Source organism: Dendrobates tinctorius, unplaced genomic scaffold, assembly GCF_039654945.1.
Source record: "Dendrobates tinctorius isolate UK_male_01 unplaced genomic scaffold, ASM3965494v1 ptg000152l, whole genome shotgun sequence".
Lineage (NCBI taxonomy): Eukaryota > Metazoa > Chordata > Amphibia > Anura > Dendrobatidae > Dendrobates > Dendrobates tinctorius.
Genome location: NW_027361819.1, coordinates 4,254,732 through 4,279,557, shown reverse-complemented (window position 1 = coordinate 4,279,557; position 24,826 = coordinate 4,254,732). Strand labels below are relative to the sequence as shown.

At 46.7% G+C, this 24,826-nt stretch overlaps 1 protein-coding gene across 1 annotated transcript; it reads left to right on the top strand.

Moving 5' to 3' along the window:
* The first annotated feature begins 1,454 nt into the window (after positions 1–1,454).
* LOC141050789 (up-regulator of cell proliferation-like) lies at positions 1,455–22,847 on the top strand. Its single transcript, XM_073547443.1, has 4 exons — positions 1,455–1,586; positions 3,489–3,788; positions 17,292–22,019; positions 22,357–22,847. Exons 2-3 carry the CDS (start codon positions 3,506–3,508, stop codon positions 21,998–22,000), a joined length of 4,992 nt encoding a protein of 1,663 aa, XP_073403544.1. The 5' UTR covers positions 1,455–1,586; positions 3,489–3,505; the 3' UTR covers positions 22,001–22,019; positions 22,357–22,847.
* Positions 22,848–24,826: the final 1,979 nt, after the last annotated feature.

Below are 24,826 nucleotides of genomic sequence, written 5' to 3'. Positions count from 1 at the left end.
GGAGCGCAAGAAGGAGCCGTGAGAGCGGGGAGCGCAAGAAGGAGCCGTGAGAGCGGCGGAGCACACGACAGAGCCGTGAGAGCGGGGAGCGCAAGACGGAGCCGTGAGAGCGTGGAGCGCAAGAAGGAGCCGTGAGAGCGGCGGAGCACACGACAGAGCCGTGAGAGCGGGGAGCGCAAGAAGGAGCCGTGAGAGCGGGGAGCGCAAGAAGGAGCCGTGAGAGCGGCGGAGCGCAAGACGGAGCCGTGAGAGCGGCAGATCCAAAGACGGAGTCGTGAGAGCGGCGGAGCGCAAGAAGGAGCCGTGAGAGCGGCGGAGCGCAAGAAGGAGCCGTGAGAGCGGGGAGCGCAAGAAGGAGCCGTGAGAGCGGCGGAGCGCAAGACGGAGCCGTGAGAGCGGCAGATCCAAAGACGGAGTCGTGAGAGCGGCGGAGCGCAAGATGGAGCCGTGAGAGCGGCGGAGCGCAAGATGGAGCCGTTAGAGCGGCGGAGCGCAAGAAGGAGCCGTGAGAGCGGCGGAGCGCAAGAAAGAGCCGTGAGAGCGGTGGAGCGCAAGAAGGAGCCGTGAGAGCGGCAGAGCGCATGACAGAGCCGTGAGAGTGGGGAGCCCACGACAGAGCCGTGAGAGCGGCGGAGCCCACGACAGAGCCGTGAGAGCGGCGGAGCCCACGACAGAGCCGTGAGAGCGGTGGAGCCCACGACAGAGCCCTGAGAGCGGCGGAGCCCACGACAGAGCCGTGAGAGCGGCGGAGCCCACGACAGAGCCGTGAGAGCGATGGAGCACACGACAGAGCCCTGAGAGCGGAGGAGCACACGACAGAGCCCTGAGAGCGGAGGAGCGCATGACAGAGCCCTGAGAGTGGTGGAGCACGAGACAGAGCCGTGAGAGCAGCCGAGCACATGTTCTGTCTCCTAAGGCCTGTTTCACACTTCAGTCTTTTGGCGTCAGTCAAAATCCGTTGTTAGGAGAAAAATACGGATCCGACGGATTTGTCCGCTGGATCCGTCTTTTTCCCCATAGACTTGTATTGCTGACGGATTGCGATGGATGGACATCTGTTTCGTCCATCATGCGACTGATCCGTCGGAAAGTCGGGGGAAACGCCCACAGGAACATTTTTTGTCTCTGTCGAAAAGTCGGACAGCAACGGATCGCCGTCCGTCGTCTGCAGTAATGGACGCCTATGTGTGACGGATCCGTCGCCGTCTGTCACATGACGGAATCCAGCAACGGATTCCGCTTTTTCACCTGAGCATGCCCAGAAGGAAGCCGTTCTGGCACAGAAAGTTCTCTTTCTCTCTCTCTCCCTCGAACGAACGACTCCCATTCCTTTAAATTTCCTACAGTGGCTGCTGCAATGGATCCGTCGAATAAAACGGATCCGGTGCACCAATTTTTGGACAATCTGCACTGGATCCGTGTTTTCACATTTTGACGGATTGTGACTGATGCAAAAAAGACTGAAGTGTGAAAGAGGCCTAAGACCAGCGCTCCACCCATTGGGCCCAGGTGCCTATAAATCAGCAGGAGGCTGCGCCGGTTCTGTTCGTTCTGTCCTCAGCCTTGTGCCGGACTCCACATAGAAGGTGAGTGCTGGGGATTGTGGGTCAGGGCTCTTGGTTCTGCTGTGACCCAGAGATGGGGCTTTGCCTGCAGTATGATTGTAGGCACCAGGGTGGCGCCCCCTGTTGGTGCAGTGGTGTTGCACAGTGTCCTTGGACTATGTTCATACGTTGTTGTTGTGTTTTGTTTTTTTTTGTGCTGATTATGTAACTCATTACAGTGCATGATTTGATCACCCCAAAATGCAGCCAGCGAAGCCTGTGGGTCTCTTTTTTTTTCCCTTAACTTTCTCACTGATTTCTAAGGTGCCGCAGATCTCAGTTCTCAGTCTGGAACAAAAACCCAGCGTGCAGGAGATCTGTGACCTCAGGGCTTTTGCTGGAGATGTTAAGCGCAGACTTTATTTTTTTTATTAAAAAAGCTGCAAAAAAAAAATGCAACATGTGAACATGGTCTTGGGGAGTTTAACGATCATCGAACAATGAAGTCTTTAATCCAGTGTCTTCTCAGTTATCGTACAAAATTCAATCTGCACCTGATCTGTTAAAGCTCAGCGCTGCAAATATCGCTTTAGTTCAGGTTTTATAATCTCCCCTGACATTGCATGTATCTGTGTGGTTTTTTTTTTTTTTTGTTATAATAATCACATCTAATTATGGAACTTTTATTTTATTCCAAGAGCTATTGAATAAACTGAGCGTTGTGGTGAAACCCCGCTAGTGTTGGCTCCTCCTCCGGAGTGTCTTCCTCTGCAGCGCTCGTCTCTCTTCTCCAACCTTTTCCCTTGTTCTTCGATGACCTTGTCCTTTGAAACCTTGAGGCTGTGTGCCCACGGAGCGCTTTTTAAGCGTTTCCGCGGCGATTTTAAATGCACGATTCTGCCGCAGAAACGCTTAAACGCATTCCATGGATTCCTAACTGAGAATGCACATGTTGTGCCAATGGTGCGTTTTTTACCGCTGTGGAATCACTTATCGGTAAAGAGCAGCATGTTCATCAATTTTGTGGAATCTCGTGCAAGTCCACATACCATCAATTGTATGGGCAAAAACGCTTGACAAACGCTTAAAAAGGCGCGTCAAAAACCGCATGTGTCTTCACGGGAGCAGCGTGTGCAATTCTGCTCAGGAATCACTATGTTGGCACATGGCCTTGCTTGTGTTTTTTTTTTTTTTTGTTTTGTTTTTTTTTTTTTCCCCCTTCGTTCTTTTAAATATCCTCTGTCCTCTTCTGCATCCTTCCCTTATCTCTACTTGAGGGCCGCCTTCTCCAGTCTTTCCCTATTCCCCCTAGGGTGCCTCCTGCTTTGTTGCCACCCCTTGTCTTTCACTATGTCATCTACTCTAACCATCTTGCTTGCCCCTCACCCCAATCTTATTTTTATCTATTTTCCTCTATTGTATGGCACCATTAATTCCACAGCTTTACAGACATTATCATTGCTGTCCCCATTGGGGCTCACAATCTAGATTACTTATCAGTATGTCTTTAGACTGAGAGGAAACCGGAGAACCTGGAGGAAATCCATGGAACAGGGGGAGAACATAGACGCCTTGCAGATGTTGTCCTAGGTGGGATTTGAACCCAGGACTGCAAGACTACAGTAATAACCACTGAGCCACCATGTTTTTTTCATTGGTATTTGTCTGCAGCCACCCCTTTGTCCTCATCTCTAACTTTTTTTTTTTCTTCCCACCCCCTTGTCCATCCATGGTTGCCTCTTTTGCTGGCTTCCCCTTGGTCAGCCAGGAAAACTCTTCCCTGTTCTTCCCTAGTTGTCCCCTTGTCTCTTCTCGAAGGTCCGTATCTCGCTGTGGCATGAGCGCCTCGTTATATTATTGCACAGTGCTCAGTTTTTATACTTTTCTTTAGGACGGTGTCCATCTGTTCATGCAGTAGTAACTGATCTCTTACATTTTTCGCAGGCTGACCTTCAGTTATCATGGCGGCATCCAAGACCATCCACCGTCTGAGATGGAAATTCTCCGAGGTGTTTGAGAAGGACGTGGATGGTTTCATGGATGAAGTGAACTCTCTCCAGCTTATAACTTCTGAAGAACATGGAAATCTGTGCGAAGTTGTGAGTCCGGTGGAGAAAACCCTTAGTCTGATGGACCTGATTCTTCACAAGGGAGAAGAGGCCTGCCAGAAGTTCCTGAATCATCTACAGAACATGATTCCCAGATTCCCAGGATTGTCATCTGTATCTGAACATCTCCAGGACAGTGAGTATCCTACTTCCATTATGTTGGGGGAGATCAAACTTGCACAATCCATTAATGGCAAAATATGGGGAAAAAAACTATGTTGAGGGGTGCAGGGGAATAAGTTTAGGGATGTAGGAAAAACAGAAGCACAAAAAAAACTTAAATCTGAGTCTCATGGTCCAATTAGACCGAAATGTCACCGTTTTTTTTTTTTTTTTTAAATATTTATAGAAAATCATGTGCCCTGAAGGATTATCCGGGGGCTTCATGCAAATTGTGCTGTTATTGGACAGTCACCTGGTGCCGGTTGTTAAAGTCTGTACAGTAGTTCTATAGATTGTCCTTGTGCTGCCGACCATATACTTCTAGGCAGCATAAAGAACTTTAGTTTCATGCCCCTCAGTACAATGCCTTGTACAAAATGTGTACTGTGATTGTTGGAGGACGCTTCACCAAAATTTTTCATGTTGAACTATACACACAATGTACATGATTTGGTGCTTTTTTTTTTTTTTTATCTTTTTGTTTCTTTGGATTTTCTGCACCAATTGGCTAAACTTAAAGAAGCCCACTTACCATCAGAATTGTTATCCTCTTAAAATATTGCAGTCATCAGTTGCCCATTCCTCCTTTCTACCTGGATAATTCTTTTTTCCCATTAAGTCTGTGAAATCAAGTGATTAAAAAAAACAAAAAAAACTGAGGAGCTATGAGGTCAATTTTCCCTGTAGTAGGACTCATCACTGCAAAAGGGAACATGAGGGGGAGGAGGGAGCAGCTTTGTCAGGGGGAGAATGAGGTTTTTCAGGAACAAGAGACCTCCTGTGTCTACATAGAGCAGAGAATAGAAAATTATTATTTGGGTAGAAAGGCAAAATGAGCAATTGTAAGTACGCAGCGCTATAGAATATGATGACTACAATATATTAAGAGGATAAAGAAGCGTTCCCCTCACATCAAACTTTAAGTTCCTCTATTGAAAGAAATCCTGGATGGAGGTTTTGAGAACAATTTGCTTCCTGAGATGGAGGAATTTTTTATTTTTTTTTGTAACTAGTTAATGGAAGTAAACCAGTCTAGTAGCTGGAATGGACAATGCGGATTTAATTATCCATGAAGTAGGAAAGACGCCATCCAACAACCGTAGTCTTGTTACTGATGACATGGCCTCAGTACTCTGACTTATCTTTTATTGGGGCCTCTGGGGTTTATCCACGCATTGTTTCTAACTAGGCTCTTGATGATTGGTAGCTCTTGTTTCTCTGCATTCATGATCTTGAAGCATCTGTAGATGGTTGGTTTCTTGATGCTAATGTGGTGCCCCCAGGAGTATGGCTGCCACAGTGGCTTTACCTTCCTCCAGGGAGGGTAATGCCAGGCTTGGAAGTAGTGAAGGGTCTCTCTCGCAGTTAACCAATACATGCAACACAGTTCCACTCCAGGCCAGCAGGGGGACTCTGAACTGGAATTAAGGGGAGGAGTGCTCTCTGAGGGCCAAGAGGAAGGAGTGGTCAGTTAGTCTGCGGAGGGTGAAGTGTGCAGACGTGAGGAAGGAGCGCTGAGATAGAGCTGAGAGGAAGAGCTTGTCTCCTGCAAGAGCGCATGAACTGGAGCCTGGTCTCCATGGCTGTATGGACACTGATGGTCCTACAGCAGACACCAGAGGAGTAGGAGGCTGTAAATGCCCTACTCCCATCTAAGACTTGAGGGCACAACAGCAACACTGATAGTAAGCTGGGACTTAGGAGTGAGGAGTCCCTGGAACAGGCTACAGCTGTCTGCCGTACAAGTAGAGTTCTTGGGAACATCTGACAGGAGGAACTTCAGTGTAACTCAGTACTGGAGATCCCTCAAATAAGCGCTAGGAAGGAGACTGCACAGCCCATCTGCTGAGGGAGAATCCCTGAGTTGCTTCCAGGCTAGCCTGCTCCGGTACCATCTGTAATCAGGACCCTGGTCTGCATTTATCAAGTAAAGGTACAGAAATTGCACCCCGCTGTGTCTGTCTGCTTCCAACCCTTCCGGCACTGCTACATCCCCGTGCCAACCACATCTACACTGCCCTGGGGCTACAGCTTCACCTGTGGGGAGCTTTTACATCTTTGCTGGACCATACCATCAGTCCCAGAGGATCTGCATGCAGCATCGGCTTAACACCTCCCTTGCTGAACACAACAGGTGGCGTCACGAACTATTCAACCACATTCCACCATTTCAATTCCCCCATTACTTGAGCGCCCAGGGCCACGGACCGGGTCACCGCCACTGTGACACATCCCGCTGACACCGGCCCGGTACCAAGTACCCCACAGCCCTGGGAGGGCGACCCACTTTCATGCAGCCACCATTGTCTTATTACGGCACATCCACTTTACGGCTCTAGATCCCCTAATGGAGGACGCCGGAGCTCCCTCCTATCAATCTGGTCCCATGACCTAATCGATTTTGAAAGATTTTCAATCTTGATGGGGGGGGGGGGGGGGGGGAAGTGTCACCACCATTGGATGTAGAGGAGGAGACCTTTGTCTCATCCATTATTTTGAATTCTTCCACCTGAATAATGGACTTTGTTTGCATGGCATGAAGAAAAAAAATACTTTGGGGATAATAAAATTGGTTTCTGAAGTTTCTCCATCATCCTGAATCGGAGCCAGATCTAGGTTTTCAGTTTGGAGCCTCCTCCTATACACGGTATATGTTTGATTAGACAAGTGACCACTCATATGTGACTTGCACACTTGGTCACGTGCTGATGAGCTGCTCTTCATCATTCTCTAAATGTTCAGTGAAACATTACAGCCCGTGCCTCACTGAGAAGCAGGAAGAAAAGCTAGTCTGTATGTGGCTGGGAATGTGAGAATCTCATGATAAACTGGTGAGCAGAGCGAAATCCTTCAGTGAGTTATGTGGCGCCCCTGAGGCTCAGTCGCCACAGAAGTACTGCACCTTCTCCTAAGGTGTGGTACCCCACCATCCTGGTAAGTTGGGAACTCCTTTCCACACTCCAACACTCGCACCCCACACAACAGTGTAGTTCTGCACAACCACATAGCGGCTCAGTGCTTAGAGAGTAGCAGAGCACCTTTGGTGGTTCCCTGCATGGAACACTGGATGTGCTGTTAGGTGGGTGGAGTTCAGATTCATATAAAAGGTTGGGAAGGTTTAGAATTGGAGGTCAGTGGAGTAGGAAGTCACTCAGACAGGAGAGGATCCCTGGAAGAAGGGATGGAGGAAGGAGTGCTGCAGCTGCCTCAGTAACCTGAGCCAGCTGGCACGGGAGAGAGATGTAGAACTGCAACCTAAGCTTCCATAGGAGAGAAAGACAAGTACGGAACGAAGGAGTAGGAGAACAGAGGAGACGTGGGTTGGAAGAGGAACCCTGCCTATAGGTTCTCAGCGCAAGGCCGGGGCCCGGTCCCTGAGGTTGTATGGACACTTATGGTTCTGCAGCAGACACCGGTGGAGTAGTAGGCTGTAAATGCATTACTCCCATCCAAGACTTGAGGCACAACAGCAACACAGAGCCGGGAGCGAGGCGTCCCCGAAGCAGGCTACAGCTGTCTGCCGTACAAGGAGAGTTCTAAGAACATCTGTAAGGAGGTATTCCAGGGTAACTAAGTACTGGAGTGCTTCACACCACAAGGCGCATTGGCGGAGTCGTTCAGGAAGGTACATGTTGGAGAGGAGAGCCCTGACTTGCCCGGGAGGTTGATTGAGTCTCTACCCCGGAGGACACAGCGTGGAGGCAGGCACCAGTGTGTACCACGGACTGTGAGTAAAGCTTTGAAACTGCAAGTCCTGGTGTCCGCCATTCATTCGTTGCTAACACCTTCAGCACTGCTACATCTGGGTACCAGCATCCACACCATTCTGTGCCTCTCCTCATCCATTGCACCTACACTGCCCTGGGACTACAGCTTCACCTGTGGGGAGATACACCATCTTTGCTGCACCACACCATCAGTCCCAGCGGATCTACATGCAGCGCTAGCTTAACACCTCCCTTGCCAAACACCACAGGTGGCGTCACAAACTATTACATTAACCACAAAACCACCATTGATTTGAGCGCCCAGGGCCACAGACCGGGTTACCGCTGCTGTGACACGCATCCCCCTGACACTGGCCCGGTACCGAGTACCCCACAGCCCTGGGAGGGCGACCCAGTTACATGCTGGTACGATTTGGTGTTACAATGCTTTCTAAGAACTAGACTCAGCGTTTTGGGGGCTTATGGGAATTACCACTGAGCCCAGTAATTGGCTGCAGCGGTCATATGGATACTAGTAATATTTTCAGCTGTATTACATGTGCAGATGACAAAGTTCCTCAGACGGGCAACACTTAGACAGATGCAGGAAACGGCACATATGAGGCGTGATAAACGGCGAGTGTGAACAGAGCTCATCCTGTTATCCAAGCTGACACAATAGTCTACTTCTATCCCACAAGGGTGATGTTCCCCAGCAGACCCCCATATCCTGGCCTCCTCTGGCCTTCCTTATGTTGTAGGGTTCCAGTTTTCCATTCTCCATTATAGGGGACTACTCTCCCAGCCTGTACTCCTCCTGTGTCCACAGCATAGTATTCTGGTAGCCTAAGGGTGCTGTGCAGACCAACGAATGCCATCTTCCTGAAGGGTCCAAGTTCTCATGCAATCCAAAGGCTTCTGGTCGGTCCATCTCTACTCTGCCCACTGGAAGGGGGGAAAAAATAATCTCCTCACATGTTCACTGGCTGCCCTCTGGCGGGGCCCTGGCTGGGCTGGTGGCTGCCCTCTGGCGGGGCCCTGGCTGGGCTGGTGGCTGCCCTCTGGCGGGGCCCTGGCTGGGCTGGTGGCTGCCCTCTGGCGGGGCCCTGGCTGGGCTGGTGGCTGCCCTCTGGCGGGGCCCTGGCTGGGCTGGTGGCTGCCCTCTGGCGGGGCCCTTGCTGAAACACTGACTGGAAAAACTATTACAGCTATTTATAGGTCACCTGGAGGCTCCACCCACCAAGCAATCTGCCTGGTAACTGCCTCGGTGATGCTGTGTGGTATGTCCACCATGGCAAAAATAAACGTACGTCTCGGCTACACCCACTTACAATCTTGTCTCTTGGCCGCATTAAGAACAGTTTAAAAAGTGTTCAGGAAATTGTGAGGGAACATGGATAACTGCCTTGTGCCGCTCCCAAAGCTCTGAGCCTCCAGGCTGAAACAAGGCCTTGGCCTTCTGTGCTGATGGCTGTCATGCAAAAAGACCACTCATGACATGAGCCTTGCTGTTGGATGAAGGTCTGTCACGGCATTTATTGAACCCAACAATGGCCGTTATTGATGCGTATAAACAAGTATTCAACCAGGGTGCTAGAAAGTGATATGTCAGCCACTTGATTCCAGATGGGCAGGTCCACCTCAAAGCTCGATCACCACAGATCTGTGATTTCACCAGCAGTGGTGACTCGCAGCAGTTTCTCAAAGCGAATATCAAGAGAGAACAAAGTGGCCATATTACTATATACTATATCACACTGAGGAGGGTCAGAAATATATAATACATAATTAAAAACTTCCTTCTCTCCCCCACTGGGGTGGTCTTTGTTGTCCTTCCTCATTCTCAGATCTTCTACCAGAGGCCTGGGAGTTTGAGGGTTCTGCACAGGCTCTTAGTTGTTCCCAGCATTGCGCTTTTATGGACAGAGCTCAGCTGTTGCTCCTGGGATCTGTTGTAGCCATTCTTCCAACTTAGGAGTCACTGCTCCAAGTCCTCCTATCACCACTGAAATCACTGTGGCCTTCACCTTCCACATCTTCTCCAGTTCTCCTTTGAGGCCCTGGTTTTTCTCCAGCTTCTCATATTCATTCTTTCTGATGTGGCAGTGCCAAGTGACAGCAACATCTATTATCATTGCTGTCTTCTGATCCTTGTCTACTATCACAATGTCTGGTTGGTTAGCCAACACCTGCTTATCCATCTGGATTTTGAAGTCCCACAGGATTTTAGCCTTTTCATTCTCCACCACTTTCTCTTGGGTCTCCCACCTGGTCTTGAGGGGTCTTAGCCCATATGCTGTGCAGATGTTCCTGTATACAATTTCCTCTACTTGGTTGTGGCATTCAGTATATGCTGTTCTTGCATTTTGCATCCTGCCACTATGTGTTGGACTGGTTCTGAGGTTTCTTTGCATAGTCTGCACCTTGGGTCTTGTCTTGTGTGGTAGACTCCTGCTTCTATGGATCTGTTACTTAGTTCTTGCTCTTGTGCTGCTATGATTAGCGCCTCTGTGCTGTCTGAGTCCAGCTTTCTCCAGCCATTGGTAGGACTTCTCCATGTCAACCACCACCATTTTCTGTCGATGGTACATCCCATGCAGTGGCTTGTCTAGCCATGGCGCTTCATGATCCTGTTTCCAGACTTGTTGTTGCCTTAGGCTTTCTATCAGCATCTCATCTTTTGGTACGATTCTTCTGATGTATTCCTGAATACTCCTTGTTTCATCTGTGATGGTGGCTTAGATGCTTATCAAGCCTCGACCACCCTCCTTTCTGTTGGTATACAATCTTTGGGTGCTAGACTTGGGGTGGAGACCTCCATGCATTGTGAGGAGCTTTCGTGTCGTTACATCTGCAGCCTCCATCTATTCTTTTGGCCAGCACACTATGCCAGCAGGGTATCTGATAACTGGCATGGCATATGTATTGATGGTGTGAATTTTATTCTTCCCATTGAGCTGGCTCTTCAGGACTTGTCTTACCTTTTGATATTTGAATGTTGCTGCTTTCCTTGCCTCCTCATCATGGTTACTGTATCCCTGTGGGATGTCTAGGTCCTTGTAGCATGTCTGTACATCTGCTACATGCCCTTCTGGTAACTCCACTCAGTCTTGACTACCTTGCCTCACTTTACCCACCGGCTGCACGTCTCCAGTCCGAAGGACATCCCGATGTCTTCACTGTAGATCCTTGTCAGGTGGATCAGTGAACTATACATTTTTATAGTGCCATTTATTTCATGGCGCTTTACAAGTGAAAAGGGGTAAATATAGAAAAGTACAATATACAAGACACAAGTACAGAAGGGGAGAGGACCCTGCCCGCAAGGGCTGTCTACAAGGGATGGGTGAGGATTCTCTAGGAGCAGGTAGAGCTGGTCGTACGGCGGTTCTGTAGACTGAGGATCGTTGTAGGCTTGTCAGAAGAGGTGGGTCTTCAAGTTCTCTTTGAAGGTTTCTATGGTAGGCGAGATAAGGGTGTGCACTAGTGTTTTTGTGGTGTCAAGGAATGCATAGATCCAGGAAATATTTGAGTTTGAGATGGCAGGAGGAAGCAAGGGTTTGGCTATGTGGCTTGAAAGAGGGCAGAGTCGAGGATCACCCCAAGGCACCGAGCGTGCAGGACTGGGGAAAGTGAGCAGCCATTGACATTGATGGATGGGTCTGGTGGAGGGGTAGAGTGAGATGGGGGGTGGGGGGTGAAAGATTATGAATTTTTGTTTTGTCCAAGTTCAGTTGTAGAAAGTGAGCAGAGAAGAAAGCTGAAAAAGCAGACACTGTGGGATTTTGGTAAGGAGGTGAGGATCAAGTGCAGATAGGTAGATCTGCGTTTGTAGCTTGTGAGCCCTCGCGGGCAGGGTCCTCTCATCCCGTACCAGTCGTGACTTGTATTGTTTAAGATTACTGTACTTGTATGTATTATGTAAAGCGCCATGGAATAAATGGCGCTATAATAAATAATAATCTGTGTCATCAGCTTAGTGATGATGCTGCAAACCGTGGGATTCTATGAGCTGTCCCAGGCTGAAGGTGTAGATGGAGAAGAGTAGGGGTCCTAGAACTGAGCCTTGAGGAACACTGACACAGGGGGCAAGGTGAGGAGGTGGTGTGGGAGAGGCAGACACTGAATGTTCGGTTTGTTAGATATTGATATCTCATTCGTTTTTCGCATATAACTTTGTCATCCATGTAGAGGAGGTGGCTGATGGTGCTTCCACTCTTGAACTTTGTATCCATAGCCAGACTCTGTAATTAACTAACTGAGGGGGTTCAAGCCTATGCAGAACAGCAATGGGGACAGTGCATCACCTTGGTATATGCCGCATTTGATGGCCATTTGCGCTAGTTGTCTTGAGTTGACTTCCAATGTTTTTCCATAGCCCCATTGAGTTTGAGGAAGGTTCTTAATTTCCTGTTGACATTGTAGAGAGCCAAGCATTCACAGATCCGTGTGTGGCATTTGAGTCATGGGCTTTCCTGTAGTCAGTCCAGGCTGTGCTGAGATAGAGCAGTCACTCAAGATCCAGACAGACCAATCTACTAGGAGCTGGTGCTTAGAGCCTCTGGTGTTGGTCCCAATGCCTTTCTGAGCTGGATTCATGTACTGGTTCATATGGTTCTGTATCTTGGTGGCTATGATGCCTGACAGGAGTTTCCATGTTGTAAGGCAGGTTATCGGGCGGTAGCCAGATGGAACTGTTCCTTTCGTGAGGATCCTTCATGATCAGCACTGTTCCTTGTGTTAGCCAACCTGTGTGGTCAGAGGTGTATCTAGGCTTTCTGGCACCCGGGGCAAGAAGTCGGTTCGGCCGCCCCCCCCCCCCTTCCCCAGTACATAAGCGATTTCCAAACTTAGTCATGTACTGACGAGCTGTTCTCCCTAATGATCTCAATGTTCAATGAAAAACTGAAAGAAGCAGGAAGAGAAGCTCATCACAAGACCATAAGTATGCGATTTTCATAGTGAAGTGTCCATGTGATAACTACTGGAGCCTGCAGAGCTGAATCCTGACATTGCAGCTTCTGAATTCTCACAACAAATGCACTGCACACTTAGGATTCTCCCGTACCGGTGGCAAGAGTACACGGTCATGTCAGCACAAGTATGTGATTTATATACTTCTGGCCACATTCTGACTAGACGTGCCCGGCCTCGCTCTGTCATTATCATTGAGTGAGGCCACACATGTCTAGTCAGCATGTGACCGCATGTATGTAAATTACCGGCACGAGAGAATCCTAACCACGTTCAGTGAGCACTGTGAGAATTCAGAAGTCTGCAGTCACATAGAATGTCTGCAGACTCAGCACAAACCTGGACAACCCCTGTAATGCTCCTGACAAATAAAAACATGAGAATTAGTATCACAAATATTTACATCCAGGTACCTTATAGATGACGTCTCTGGAGTTGTTCTTTTCTTCTTGTCCAGACCCCTTGATGAGTTTTCTCATCCACAGCGGCCTCTGCAGACTTCCATCTTCTCCGGTCTTCTGCAGCAAATCTCCACATGATGCCCTTAAAGATAGTGTCATTATAATGCTCCGAAATAAAAATATCTGCAATATACTGTCGCCTCACACTATTCCCCTCCCTCCTCATACTGTCTCCTCTAACATCCCCCTGTTCACCATACTGTCTCCTCATATTATTACCCCCTCACACTCTATACTGTCTGCTCACACATACCCCCTGACTCCCCATACTGTGTCTGCACACATCCCATCACCCTCACTCCCCATATTGTGTCCACATAGATTTTTTTCCATCGCTACTCATAATGTGTCCACATGCATTTACCCGCTTGGCTCCCTATACTGTCTGCACCCATCACCCACTCGCCATACTGTGCCTGCACCCATCCCCCCATACTGTTTCCTCATACATGCCCTCATACATACTCTTCATTTATGTCCTCAATCTCCCCACACACAAGTATCCCTCATCCCCACTCCAAATCCTCACACATTAAATATCCTTACTCCAAATCCCCCCACACATTGTTTTCCCCTCCCCACTCAAAATCCCCCCACACATTATGTTCCCTTATCCCTATAATGTCCTCAGGTCCCCCCCCATAATGTCCTCAGGTTCCCCCCCCATAATATCTTCAGGTTCCCCCATAATGTCCTCAGGTTTCCCCCATAAGATCTTCAGGTTCCCCCATAATGTCCTTAGGTTTCTCCTTCCCCCCCCCCATATGTTCATCTTTCTCCACCACACCACATGAATATGTCTGCACCATCCATGGCCTTGCTCCTCACACACTGTCTGGGCCCAATCTTCCCTTGCACTGACTCCATATAGCCGCTAGCGTCCCCCCCCTGCCTCCCTGCCTGAGTCTTCGCCTCTGAAGAGCCGGCCGCCGGCGTGTGACGTCAGCAGTGTGATCATGTGACCTGATCACGCTGCTGGTGCTTCATTGATGCGGAAGTGCCAGCGGCGGTGAGACACCGCGGCACTGGCGCTTACAGAACAAGTGATTTGACAGACAGTCACATGTATGTACTGGCGTCTGAAGACGCTAGTACACCGACGCGCAGCACTTTCTGCGCCAGCTGTCAGTTTGACAGCCGGCTCAGACAGAGAACGGGAGAATCATCTGAGTGTGGGGGCGGCAGAATGCCGCTGACGGGGAGTCTCGACTCTCCTCCTTGGACTGCCGCATCAGGCGGCCAGATGGCGCCCCCTGACAGCTGCGCCCGGGGCATATGCCCCGGCTGCCCCCCCCTGGATACGCCCCTGTGTGTGGTGGCCTTCTTCTAGCAGTTGGTTTATCTGATTTGCCATGTGTTCATGTACTGATGTTTCTCTAGCCAGTAGGTGAGGATCATGTCTGGGCCAGGTGCTGTCCAGCTCTTCATGTTCTTGACCCGCTGTTGGATGTCCGCTTCTGTAATGGTGACTGGTACTTGCTCTAGGTGGTTGCTGTTTCATTCTCAGATCTTGCAACCATGTTGCACTGGTGTTCTCCCATCTGTTCCTCCAGTATTCAGTCTCTGCTATTGGTGGAGTTGCAGCTTTTGTGCTGTTCCTCTGTAGTTGGGAGTACACCTTGCATAGTTCTCTGGAGAAAAGAGCATTTATCTTCTTGGCCTCAGCTTCTCTATTGTATCTCCCTAGTCTTGCAGCGAGTGCGGTGAGCCTCTGTTTAGCAGTCTCTAGGGCCTCAGTTGGGGTCAGGCCTCTGTACTTGTCCAGCTTGGTCTTATTCTTGATCTTTACACCCTTCTGTATTTCTTAGTTGGCTGACTTCCCTTTGTGTCACCTTGATCTTTGTCTCCAGTCTCCTTTTCCAAGGGGGCATGTACTTTTCTTGCTGATTGTATAGTCAAGCATTTCCATGATTGATGAGGCAGTAGCATAGATCAGTACATTAGTTTGAGTTGTGGTAGGTATTGATAAAAATGCTCTATTCGCATCTTCTATCATACTGTCTGGTGTTTCAGCTGAGCCTTGGCAGTGTGGTGCCCCTGAGGCTCAGTCGCCACAGAGGTACTGCACCTTCTCCTAAGGTGTAGTGCCCCACCGTCTGGGAAAGTTGGAAACTCCTTTCCACGCTCCAACACTCACACCCAACACAACAGGGTAGTTCTGCACAACCACATTGCGGCTCAGTGTTTAGAGTAGCAGAGCACCTTTGGTGGTTCCCTGCTTGGAACACTGGATGTGCTGGGAGGTGGGTGGAGTTGAGATCCATATAAAAGATTGGGAAGGTTTAGAATTACAGTTCAGTCTGAAGTCAGTCTGGGAGGTCAGGCGGGAGAAGGACAGTCGGGAGAGTCTGAGGACGGGTCCGAGAGAAGGAGAAAGACTTAGAACTGTAGCCTAAGATTCCATAGGAAAGAGAGACCACTACAGAACCAAGGAGTAGAGAGAACAGAGGAGACGTGGGTTGGAAGAGGAACCCTGCCTATAGGTTCTCAGTGCAAGGCTGGGGCCCGGTCCCCGAGGTTGTATGGACACTTATGGTTCTGCAGCAGACACTGGTGGAGTAGTTGGCTGTAAATGCACTACTCCCATCCAAGACTTGGGGCACAACAGAAATTGTATGGAGAGCTGGGGCTCGGGAGAGGGCGAGTCCCCGAAGTAGGCTACAGCTGTCTGCCGTACAAGGAGAGTTCTAGGGAACATCTAGTAAGAGGCTTTCCAGGGTAACTAAGTACTGGGGTGCTTCACACCACAAGGCGCTATAGAGGAGTCATTCAGAAGGGTACATGTTGGCGGAGTGTTGGAGAGGAGAGTCCTGACTTGCCCGGGAGGTTGAGTCTCTGCCCCGGAGGACACAGCAGGTACCAGTGTGCACCGCGGACTGTGAGTAAAGCTTTGAAACTGCAAGCCCTGGTGTCCTCCATTCATTTGTGTGCTAAAACCTTCAGCACTGCTACACCTGGGTACCATTCTCCACACCATTCGTGCCTCTCCTCTAATCTCACAGCTACACTGCCCTGGGACTACAGCTCCACCTGTGGGGAGCTACACCATCTTTGCTGCACCATATCATCAGTCCCAGCAGATCTGCATGCAGCGTCGGCCTAACATCTCGCTTGCCGAACACCACAGGTGGCGTCACAAACTATTACATTGAAAACCACCATTGATTTGGGTGCCCAGGGCCATGGACCGGGTCACCGCTGCTGTGACACGTTCCCCCCCCCCCCCCCCTTGCACCGACCTGGTATCAAGTACCCCGCTGCCCTGGGAGGGTGACCCAATTGTCTATCTTTGGTATTAATTTTTATCTAAGATCTTCTGTTTCAGATCGGCTGCAGTCCTCTCTGGTTGCAGGCTTGGATCAGGATCTTCAGGGAGTTGCACATGTTCTTCCGGGTCTTCATGTTAGGTGGATCTGCAGTGCAGTTCATCAATCTCAAGTTGTGATAATGGCCTTTTTCTTTGACATTGAAATGTTGGGTGACTAGTTGTTTCTCAGTGGACATGCAGGTCTTGTATCCACATCCAGATTTCCTCATACGCTTCATATATCCTCTCACTTGGTCTGCTGTTATAGTAGCATTTCATCAGATCCAGATTCTCGTGCCTTGGCCATGAATGGTTTGTTCCAATAGCCCATTTATCAGATCGTCCTGGTTCTTCAACATGTGACGCGGACCTTGTTAATCTGGGCATCGTCTGAGCCGGCATGACTTTATTCGTGACACATGTTTATTGAGGTAGGCACTACAGTGTTAATAGTCTTGTCCAAGGCAATCATCACTACTGGTATTTTGTTTTGTTTTTTTCCTAATATATATATTCTCTCATCTTGAGATCTGTGGAAATGTCAGAAATGGGTTTTGTTCATTGAGCTGTTTTGGCTCCTTATTCTCTAAAAAATGGAAACTTTACACTTTAGTTGCAGAATATTTCTGCACCCAGATTGTCAAGACAAAACTGTTGCTTTATTATATATTGTTTAGTAACCCTCTGGACTTCCAAGAATGGAGATGAGCAATAATGAAATGACAAGAAAAATACAAAGTTCATAACTCTTCACACTGTGTAGGAGGAGAGCTCTGAACGCATTTATGGCAATGAACAGATGGTGGGGGCAGTATTGGTAGAACTAGTCTGTGGGACAGAGCAGATGGGACGACGAGCCTTTCTGCTGTTGGCTTATTGAAATGACAAATGGTGGTAAGCTACAGAAATGGAGTTAGAAAAACTAAAGGGGTCTGGATAACTTTTTTTTTTTTTTTATTATATACTTGGTGCATCAAATACTAACTTTAGACGATTTGTAATTTTTTTTTTTTTTTTTTTTTTTATAGGCAAACAAAAAACATTTAAGGAGCTCCTGGTTGAACTGGGAATGGAGAAGTCTAGAAATTCAAAGTTTACGCTGAGGGACATTTTGAGCATCGGTCCAGAAAATCTACATTATCAGAAGCCTAAAACCACAGCAGACCTTCCTGGACATTTCCTAATGAATATTATAGCTTTGCACAGAAATGCAAGAAAAACAGAACTTGATGACCTATTAAACCTGGGATCAAGTGCAGATGATGAGTCATTGGATTTGTTCACCAGTAAAACTATGCAAAATCAGAAATCGAAATCTATTCACCCTCTGGATGTTCTGTGCGCTGTCCTCAGCTGTTCAGATGAATGTCTCCAGCAAGAACTCGTATCCAAAATGTCCATGTGCCAGTTTCCAGTTCCTCTTTTGCTTCCCTCTGGTGATGGTTCAGGATCCATCTTCATGCGTTGGGCAATGAGAGATATTGTGAAGAAATGGAGACCTCAGTCTCTAGCAGATAGTAAAGGGTTCAGAGAAGACAACGTGGTGAATATTGAGATGCCGATCTTCTCATTTGTCAGGTTGGGGCCAAATAAGTTATCAAAATCTAAGATCTTAAACCAAGTTCTTAACCCAGCTCAACAACATCATGAGTTTTTCATACATGACAACATGGATGGAGGAAACATTGAGAGGAAGATATCTGACGGGCTGGTGGAAATGTCCTGGTACTTTCCTTGTGGGAAATCTGATGCCTTCCCAGAGCCGATTGCTGTGGCCAATCTACGTGGAGACCTGGAGTCCAACTGGGAGCAGTTCACCTTCCTCACTCGGATCTCATCAGCCACCTTCATATTTATTGATAGTATGTGTGAGAGACAATTCAGGTTACTATCCTCCTTCAGTCCCTCTGACACAAAGTTTTATTTCATTGTCACTCCGGGTAAAGACAAAGGTGTTGACCCAGAGACAAAGCAACACATGCAAAACCTAATGTCTCTCCTAAAGATTGAGAAAGCTAATGTTGTTCTAAAATCATCCACCATGAACGATGCAGAGTTCATGAACAAGGTTCAAAAAATCATTAATGGTCTACTGAGAAAAAATCCTAAACTAGTAAAAGTAAAAGGTATTACTAAAGAAGTCTCTGATCTTAACATCCATATAGACGAAGCTTCTCCCGAATTTCTGAGAACAAGCGACTATGCTCTGAACATCACCTCAATGATAGAAAGTGTAGAAAGGTTTAAGAATGAAAGCTTAACCCTGCAAGGAGACCTGTGGAAAAAGTTGTCTACATTAGAAAAGGAATTCTGCAGAATGAAAAAACAAGGTGGAGAAGATCAGGAAATTTATCGGTCAAAGATAAAGGCAAAACGTCATTTACTTCATAGTGAACAAAATAAGCATGCTCTCCCTGGAGCCATGACTCTATTTATTAATGTACTTGCACATTTATCTAGAGATGAGAAACAATATTTTCTTAAATGGATGAAGTTTGAGCTTGATTTAATTGCAAGAATAAATGTATCCAAGCTACAAGCTGAATATAAAGAGATATGCAACCAATCTTATGCAGCAGACAATGCCCAAGAACTGAAGCAGCTTGACAAGAGAATTTCCGAGAGTTCATTAGGTATTGAGCATTTTATTCGTGAGTTAGGACAGTTTTATGAAGCTGAATATTCTACAGTAAAAAATGAATCTGCTAAAAGGTTCCGTCACCTTCCAGGCACTGCTGCGGATCTCTTGTTGGATGGGTTTCCATTGGAGCTGATTGATGGAGATGCCTCCAATATTCCCTTACAATGGATAACTGATGTCCTGACTAAGCTGAACAAGAAGACTGGAGGACGATGCAGGATGAGGGTGATAACTGTGCTGGGAGTGCAGAGTACAGGGAAGTCCACCCTCCTGAACACCATGTTTGGTCTACAGTTCCCTGTGGCCAGTGGACGATGCACACGAGGAGCCTTCATGACTCTCATTAAAGTGAAGGAGAACTTCCAGGAGATGATGGGCTGTGAGTTTATTCTGGTGATCGACACTGAAGGGTTGAAGGCTCCTGAATTGTTTTCTCTTGAGGACAGTTATGAACATGACAATGAGTTGGCCACACTTGTGGTTGGGCTGAGTGACATCACTATAGTGAATATGGCCATGGAAAATACCACAGAGATGAAGGATATTTTACAGATAGTTGTCCATGCATTTCTAAGGATGAAAGAAGTTGGCAAGAAACCAAATTGCCAGTTTGTTCATCAGAACGTGAGCGACGTGTCCGCACATGACAAGAATATTAGAGACCGGAAGAAACTCCTAGAACAATTAAACGAAATGACAAAAGTGGCTGCAAAAATGGAAAAGAAAAGTGGCTTTGACCAATTCAGTGATGTCATGGACTATGACTTGGACAAACACAGCTGGTACATCCCCGGGCTGTGGCAGGGGGTCCCACCAATGGCTCCTGTAAACTCTGGGTACAGTGAACACGTTTCAGAACTTAAAAAATATCTGTTAGAATTCCTACAAACCAAGACACTAGACAAGGCCTTAACAATACCAGACTTTTGTAAGTGGGTGAAAAACTTGTGGAATGCTGTCAAAAATGAGAAATTCATCTTCAGCTTCAGGAACAGTCTGGTGGCTGAAGCTTATAATAAGCTGTCGATGCAGTTCTCTCAGTGGGAATGGGATTTTACTAAAGAGGTCCATAATTGGGTAATGAGGAAAGAAACTAACATTAAGAATCAACCAACTCACAATTTTGATGAAAACACCAACGAGACAATCAAAGATCTGGATCAACTGCTGCATAAAGAGGAGAAGAAAATGATCGACCTGTTGGAGAAATATTATGAAGGGGATTTGGAAAACCTTAACTTGATAGAAAGACATCGGGAAGATTTTAAAAAGAGCATTACAGGTCTAAGAAGAGAGCTCAGGAGAAATGCGATAGACAAGTATCGAAAAACACTTTCTATACAAAAGGGGAAGCTAAAGATTCGGGACATCAAGAAGAAGTACCAGGCGTTGATTGAAGAGAAAATTGATGGACTCTTGAAAACCTGCAGAGAGAAGGACCATGAACTGAGAGATGAAGAAGTAAAACGTGAATTTAATGCCATGTGGGAGAAGACTCTGTCAGATTTACAAATTGAGAAACTGGAGAGATGTAAAGTGAGTGATGCGATTCTCCGACAACTTAGAAATGACATGAGCCACAAAGGACCGGATATAAATGAAGCGTTGTTGGCTGAGAATACGTTGGCTGATCAACACAGTAACTTTATTATTTATGAAAGCCATATAGATCTGCATTGGTTTTCGAAAATATGGGAACAAATGGCTGGGAAAAAAAAAGAATCTTATGATGAGCTTGATTATCTTGCTACTTCACTTATAGAAATGTGCGACAGAAACGTCAGCGAGATGGAGAACACCAATGAGGACTATGATGACACTTATTGCCAGGAAATTCTGCAGATGATTAATAGAAAACTTGAAGATGAACATAATAAAAATCTCCACTTCACATTGCAGTTTGAGTTGGACATCAAGCTCTTTATTTTTAGAAAAGCATCAACCAGATTTCAACAGATGCACGATCGTTTTATAGAAAGGAACGACCCTAAAACGTGTCTGGACAACCTGAAGCCGGATTATCTGACTGTATTTCTTGATGTTTTTAAAGCAAAAGATGAATCACAAAGCAGAGTCAAACAGTTCTGCACGAAGTGTCTAAGCCCCGCAATAATCGATTATGTTTACAGTCATCTGGGGAAGAAGATGGTGGATGACATTTTAGAGGATTCAAGAAACCAAATATTCAAAAGTCGAAGCTTTTTCCAGTACAGTCTACTGAAGGAATTACTGGATGAATTGTCTTTGAAAAAATATGTTGAATATACAAAATTTTATGAAACCTTTTGTAAAGAATGGATCCAAAATAAAATTAAAGAAATGTATGAGGAGCGAGCAACTCTACAACCATTACAGGCAGATCTCATCAGATTGGTCCTCAAAGATGTGAAGGACGTCCTTAGAGATGAGACCATTCTGGAGAGTGAAGACATTCCTCGATTCTTAGAAAATGTCCAGAAGGCGTTGGATGAAAAGCTTGTGATTTCACCGGAAGCAATGGCAATCACTGCTTTCAATAACACAATTGATGTTCGTCAGTTCTCCACTAGTAGTCAGGATTTTCTTGCATCTACACAACAACAGATCTTGGCACAGCTTAAGTCCATGACTTTCCCAGACTTGCTCTCCAAACTCAAGCTGAAGCCTCAGGATGAGCTGTTCAGTAAGGTGATTGGATGTGGACATCAGTGTCCATTCTGTAAAGTCCCCTGTGAGGCTGAAGGTGCTGACCATACCGAACACTTTGCATCTGTCCATAGACCTCAAGGTTTAGGACATTACAGATGGGAAGGAGGAAAAAAATTAGTGACCGACATTTGTACGTCATCTGTTGTGTCTGAAAATTCATTCAGTAATTTAGACACTGGTTGTAAACTTCACCTATACAAAGAGTATCGCACGTACTATCCAGACTGGACCATCCAACCCGACCCCAGCATTAAGTCCTCAGATTACTGGAAATTCATTTTCGCCAAATTTAACAGAGAATTTGCTAAAGAATTTTATGCAGAACCTGCAAGACTGCCTGAAGACTGGAAGGTAATGACTGGAGAAGATGCCCTCAACAGCTTAAAGGAAATGTTTAATATCTCCTAGGATCAGCAACACAAGAACTGTAAGTAATTTCCACAGCTACAAAATAAACAGCTTTAATCAGGTGAATCCATGTGTATGTCTAAATTGCTGTCCGGACCACTAGTGAGCCTGAGTCCTGCTGACCCATCACATGTATACTCATCTGAGGAGAGCAGCCAATTGGCAGTGTAGGTGGGGTCAGTAGGACTCACAGGCTCATGGCTCCTCCCAGCAATGAAATCCAAGCAATATATAATTAAGCCTCGTCTTGCCCTCTATACGAAGTCATCTTTCCTCTTTACATCTAACTTATCAAACTGCTATTGAGAGCTCCTATGTAATAATCCAGAAACTGAGTTTTGCCTTCCTTCTTTTAGGCTCCATCAGTCTCACTGAAAGCATATTGTGATGAGGACATGGGACTGTCCTACAAAGCCATCCTCTGGACTCAGAATTCATGAACTCGTCTCCTGGATGATCATTCTTTGGTCAATAGCAGAACTAAGATGTTTGTTTGGCAGTGATGTGACCACTGATCAGGTGTTCTGGGGATCCTTATTACTTCTGTGACAAGTTCAAGTATTCGCCAATGGTCTGGTCCCAGCTATAGATGTCTCATTGGCAGAAGATCAGTGTTGGTTCCTCCAGTTCTTGGTGCTCTATGAATGTGATACTGGGGCAAGACATGATCTGTGCTTCCACCAACCATTTAACTTTCCACTAATCGCATCTTCTCTGTAGTTTTGCTCTATTATAGTAAATGCACTTCTAAGCTTTGATGGCTCTCTAAGGTCTCTGGTGATGTCTGGTAATATGTTCCTATGATGTAAGCTTTACACCAATGTATTAAATGCATATTTAAAAACTCGCAGTTTGTGCATCCTTTAATTCTGAAAATCTTGGTGGTTGGAAACCATGCTCTTTATCTTATTTGAAGCTTGGCACAGCATCCTGAACCCAAAATGGTTTCCACTTTCAAAATGTATTTTCTTCCAAGTGTTGGAGGATACTCTCTCTATCCTTAGCCATAACTTGTGTGAATTATGGCAAGTTGGTGAGGAGGCGTTCATCTTTGGAGCTGTTCGCCATGATGTCCTGGCTTCAATTTCTATTTTGGGTCTGTGCTACAAAATCTTTAAATGAGGATTTAGGACTAAAGCTTTTATGAACTAACACTAGATGGGTAAAGGTCTGGTCATCCAGAATAAGACACTGTTCTCAGCTAAAAACCCATTGGCATTGAGAAATAGCCAAGCACTTTAATTCAGGGTATACTTCAGTGCCGAAGCAGAACTAATGTCAAGAGCGGTTTTCAATCTGAAGACGTGCTGTTGGTCAGTGTTTTGATTCCATGCCCTTATGGTAAAGCTATTGCTTAAAGGGGTACTCTACTCTGGGCCAGACTAGTAACTTTCTCACGCATTTTGTGGCTGAGGAAATAACCAATGTCATGTGGAGAGCAGTGATAAGTTGAAGCCATGCCTTCCCTGACGGTCCTATCCCATAGCACAGAAAAGGAAGAGAAGGTGTGGTTTAGTTCTACTGCTCTCTCCACATGACACTGTGGCTTCTAACATGGGGGGGGGGGGGGGAAGAGAACCGTCACTCGGAACTGAGCCACGGTGGCAATTGGAGGGCAGTAACTAAACATGGCGGGTTGCTTTTAAGTGTCGACTTGTGAGCAGACCTCCCTGGCTGACAGATGTAGCAAAGCTGAGGTTTCCTGAATCACTAACAGGTTGTATTTACCTGTTAGTGATTAAGGAAACCTCAGCTCTGCTACATCTGTCAGCCAGGGAGGCCTGTTCACAGGTGAGATCGACCCCATATGAATTGGATCAGCTCTGTCTGTAGAGGAGGACACATCGCAGTAAATGTCCGGCTTCCCCCGCGTGGCTTTGTCACCTCTCAGTCCGGGCAGCAGGAGCGCAGCTTCACAATTATTACACCTCGGCTCTTCCTCCATTCAGAAAAAAACAAAAATACTCCTGGAAAATGCCTTCATTTCTTCTACTCACCACAAATACTACATCCAGGATAAAGGAGTTATTATATCTTCAGAAATGTAAGCTAAAAGCTAAAATTCCGTTGGACAGGAAGTGACGAATGAGACTGTAACCCCACGCGGATCTTCTCCACCCTGCGAGCTGATAGGACAGTGAGAATTGCGCTCTATAGATGGTGACCCAAGCTCCTCCCCTCTGTATTTTTAAGCTTTTACTAGACTGTTACAGGGCTGTGGCTGTACCCTGCTGCCTCCACATTGGGGAAACAGGTTTAATACTAAACCATTCCTTCTGTAACAAGAAAATCCCTAGGGCTTCTCCTACGGCTCAGATCTCAAAGTACAAGGAGGTGGAGGCTCAGGGCTAAACTATAACTTCCACCTGTCCTATCTACCCCCAGGGTGGAGTATATCCTCATCTGTTGGGCTGCTGTAAAGGAAATATTGAATTGAAATATTTCTCAGAGTTTTCAATTTTTTTTATTTTTTTTTTTGCTAGAGGATTTTGGCGAGGATCCCGTACTGACCTGGAGAATTGTCATGTCATTTTTACCTCACAATAAAGGCTGTAAACAAACTGAAAAGTTAACGGGGAAATTACTTTTTTTGCCAGTTCAACGCACTTGAAATTGTTGTTCCCAGTGTCTAGTACATTGCGGCAAAGTGAATGATGTCCTTCAACACTACAACTTGTCCTGCAGAATACCAGTCCTCATACTGCGATGGGGATGGAAAAGTAAAAAAGCTATAGCTCTCAGGTAGAAGCATACAAAAAAAATCATGGGGCCCCCAACGCAGAAATCCTAGCTGGGCCCCTACCCCCAAAATAAAAATACTATTCG